This window comes from Gadus macrocephalus, chromosome 22, assembly GCF_031168955.1.
Source record: "Gadus macrocephalus chromosome 22, ASM3116895v1".
NCBI classification, from domain to species: domain Eukaryota; kingdom Metazoa; phylum Chordata; class Actinopteri; order Gadiformes; family Gadidae; genus Gadus; species Gadus macrocephalus.
Genome location: NC_082403.1, coordinates 409,189 through 413,143, shown reverse-complemented (window position 1 = coordinate 413,143; position 3,955 = coordinate 409,189). Strand labels below are relative to the sequence as shown.

Sequence of the window (3,955 nt, the reverse complement as noted above, 5' to 3'; positions counted from 1 at the left end):
GGGAGGAAGGAAAAAGGAAGGAAGGGAGGGAGAGACGGAGGGAGAGAGAGGGAGGGAGGGAGGGAGAGACGGAGGGAGAGAGAGAGGGAGGGAGGGAGAGAGAGAGAGGAAGGGAGGGAGGGAGAGACGGAGGGAGAGAGAGGGAGGGAGGGAAAGACGGAGGGAGAGAGAGAGAGAGAGAGAGAGAGAGAGAGAGAGAGAGAGAGAGAGAGAGAGAGAGAGAGAGAGAGAGAGAGAGAGAGAGAGAGAGAGAGAGAGAGAGAGAGAGAGGGAGGGAGGGAGGGAGAGAGAGAGGGTGGGAGGGAGGGAGGGAGGGAGGGAGGGAGGGAGGGAGGGAGAGAGAGAGAGGAAGGGAGGGAGGGAGAGACAGAGGGAGAGAGAGGGAGGGAGGAAGGGAGAGAGGGATGAAGAAAGGAAAAAGGAAGGTAGGGAGAGAAAGGTCGCTACAGGTCAGCCTGCTAGCTAGAGGACATCTGAAGCAGATTCCTACTGATCGCGGTGAGGCGCTGAGGTCACTGGAGCTAGTGAAGCTAGGATAGCTAGTGAAGCTAGGATCGCTAGTGGAGCTAGGACAGTAAGCATAGACGGTGAAGCTTGGATAGCTATTGATGCTACGATAGCTAGGAGAGCTTGTGAAGCTAGGATAGGTAGGATAGCTAGTGAAGCTAGGATAGGTAGTGAAGCTAGGATAGCTAGTGAAGCTAGGATATCTAGGATAGCTAGTGAAGCAAGGATGACTAGTGAAGCTAGGATAGTTGGGATAGCTTGTGAAGCTAGGATAGCTATTGATGCTAAAATAGCAAGTTAAGCTAGAACACTCATTGAAGATAGTGTAGCTAATGTAGCTAGTATAGATAGTGAAGCTTGTGTAGGTGGTAAAGTTAGTGAAGGTAGTATAGCTAGTGGAGCTGGTACAGCTAGAGAAGCTGGAATAGCCATTGAAGCTAGCATAGCTAGTATAGCTAATGAAGCCAGTAGCGAAGCTGTTTTGTTGTATTGAAGGTTTTTGTTCCAACTAAATAAACAAATGGATTAATCGGCACAGTTGGATAGTTGGACAGTTACCAACTGCCCAGAATCGCCCCCTGTTAATCTGTCAGTGAACATGATGTGCCCCCCCCCCCCCCCGGTCAGTATCGCCTCGCCTCCAGAGGGTTAGACTCCGCCTCCAGCAATCAGATCCACAAATTGTTATTGGTCGGTTTGTTGACCCTACTGCCCGTCTGTCGTCGCCCCGATGTATTTCAAACACGATCGGCCGAAGAGCGTTGAGACTAGGGTGGCTTCATGAGTAATCAACGTCATGATGCAGGGTTCATTTATTAGTAATCAACGTCACGATGCAGGGTTAATTTATTAGTAATCAACCTCATGTTGCAGGGTTGGTTTATTAGTAATCAACCTCAAAATGCAGGGTTGGTGAGCTGAGCTTCAACCTTAAAGACCAACAAACACGCCGTGAACACACATGTGGACGGGTATCGGCTCAGAGGATCATGTGTGTGAGTTCACTGCTCCTCAAAGTTAACGGAGACCCCAGAACGCTGCTGAGGAGGCTAAAGTATTCCTCTCATCCATGAGAAAACCATGACAGACACTTGAGACCAATGGAGACCCTGCCTTAGCTGAATCTCTGAAGCTACGCAGGTGTGGGCTTGGTTAGAACTTGGATCGGAGACCAACTGGGAAAACTGAGTTGCTGCTGGAAGCGGTGTTTGGTGGTGGCCAGTAGGTGGCACTCTTCCCTCTGGCTAGAACATCAAGCCCGATGCCCCAGCGCAGTGAGGGGTCACTGTGCTGTGGAAGACGCCTTCCATCGGAGGAGACGTAACACTGAGTGTCCCTGGTGTCCGGGCTGAATCTGCCCAACCAGGCTCATTCAATCTGGCCCCCTAATCGTCCTCCTGTATAATGGGCTGATTCATTAATTCCCTCACTCTCCACCTCAAGCTGGTGCGTGGTGAGCGTTCTGGTGCCGATTGGCTGCCATGCATCACCCATGTGGGCGTTACACACTGGTGGTGGTTAGTGAGGTCCCCCCTTCACTGTAAAACGTCTTTCAGTGTCTAGAAAAGCGCTATATAAATTCAATCAATTATTATTGTTATTATAGATGGAAAACAGCAATGGAATGGCCCAATCTACCAGAAATAATATGAAATGAAATGCTCGCAATGCAGCCTCTACTTCTTCTACTGGGTACTACTGCTGTGTGCAGCATAGCCCGTACCGCCAAGTCCTAACCAAACTAGGCTTTTCGCAGCCTTGCTTATTCACTCCCGAACGGGAAAGCGAAAGGCGACAGTTAGCATTCTATTTTTGCCCCATTTGCTTTAAAATTAAATTGAAACATGGCTAATGACATCATTAAACGATAGAAGAGAGGCAATCAGAATCCATGTTCTGAGGGGTGATCAAGAACGTCTTTGTTTTGTAGTAATTAATTGTTTCATACGCTATCACAAATCAATTTTTACCCTACATACGTTTTGTTAAAATGATCCTAGGTTTCCTCTTGTGTTTGGAATTTTTAATGAATTCCACACGAATAAAGGGCAGTCATTCAGGAATGATTTCATGGACGCCGTAACTTTTCAGGGAACATTTGGAATCACGCAACCCACCTGCCGTCCGTCTCCCGCCACACGTTGAGCTCGTTGGGTTGATCCTTGTAGTAGTCGAAGAGGATGACCTCGTTCGTCCCTTCAAACTGCTCCGTGGCGAAGCTCAGGCACAGCGTGAAGGCCGTGAGGTTGAGCGGCTTGATGGGAGTCAGCTCCACGAGGTCGGAGTCTGGAGGACAACCTGGAGAGGAGGAGACGAAAAGACCCAGTCAACAGGACTCAAACCTCATCACTGTGAACGTTACTCCGCCATTGATTCAACCACATGGATTAACTAGAAAACACATGTCCTGCAGAAAATACGGTGAGTGCTGAAGTGCTAAGTGAGGTTAAAATATGTTTAATCACTCAAATGAAGATTTGGGTGATTAAGAGACAGAAGGGAACGAGGGAACGACATTACCTTCGACTTCATGGAGCAATATGGCAGCAACGAACATGGAGATTATCAGCTTCATGTTGAGAGACCTACACACACACACACACACACTGTCAGGACATATGTGATGGATTCTCATGTATGACGTATTAAGGTACGTACCTGAGCTCCTGTGGTCTGTAGATGTGGATCCTAGCGACCAGACAGGACTTTATACCCGCTGCGTGTGTGTGCTATGTGCGTGTGTGGGTGCGTGTGTGTAGAGGAATAACCTTTGTGTTGTTTTTGCATCACAAATGGAAAGACAAATATTGGGCCCGGTACTCCAAAATTTGCAGCAGATCATATTTATTTATAAATATAAATATAAATATATATGTTGTGGCATCCAGCGCGATTTCGCATGGATCCACTTTGACGAGGGTAGATAGATGTTCAGTACGCGAGTTCAGTATTTCGAGTTTCAGCTTTTATTGTACACAACTTAGGGTTTGCAACAAACACGACATAGACCACGGTCAAAAAATGTGTCCTTCTACACCCGCCAACTCATTCAAACAACCCACCACCTGTTACCTGTAAGTAAAGGTGAATCACCAAAAAGGGCGGGGCTTACACACCCAATCGGTGCCCAACACTAAGCACCCCGTGACACAGGCTACACCAAACATCACATCAGAGTCTAGATCGCGATTGTAACGGGTCAATGTAGCGCTGGACACAGGTTCTTGCTTCTTCCACCAGGAAGTTCTTTTATTGTCTTTTCAAACGTGTAACCAAAGACAATTCGATCAAGTGTAAATTATATTTTGCTCGACGCGATCTCCGTTGGCGATCGGCTCCTTTCTGCTGCCAATCCTTCCTGGATTCCCCTCTCACTACAAGACAAAAGCAGGCACATAAATACAAACACTCCCTGATTGGCCTGAGTGCCGACACCTGCCCGCACTCA

At 47.9% G+C, this 3,955-nt stretch overlaps 1 protein-coding gene across 1 annotated transcript; it reads right to left on the bottom strand.

Annotated features, from left to right (window-relative positions):
- Positions 1 to 1,301: 1,301 nt before the first annotated feature.
- Positions 1,302 to 3,282, bottom strand: LOC132451623 (C-reactive protein-like). Its single transcript, XM_060044217.1, has 4 exons — positions 3,166 to 3,282; positions 3,028 to 3,092; positions 2,625 to 2,805; positions 1,302 to 1,436 (listed from the first exon to the last, which is right to left on the bottom strand). The coding sequence occupies exons 2-4, from the start codon at positions 3,080 to 3,082 to the stop codon at positions 1,391 to 1,393; spliced, it is 282 nt and encodes a 93-aa protein (XP_059900200.1). The 5' UTR covers positions 3,083 to 3,092; positions 3,166 to 3,282; the 3' UTR covers positions 1,302 to 1,390.
- Between the last annotated feature and the right edge of the window lie 673 nt (positions 3,283 to 3,955).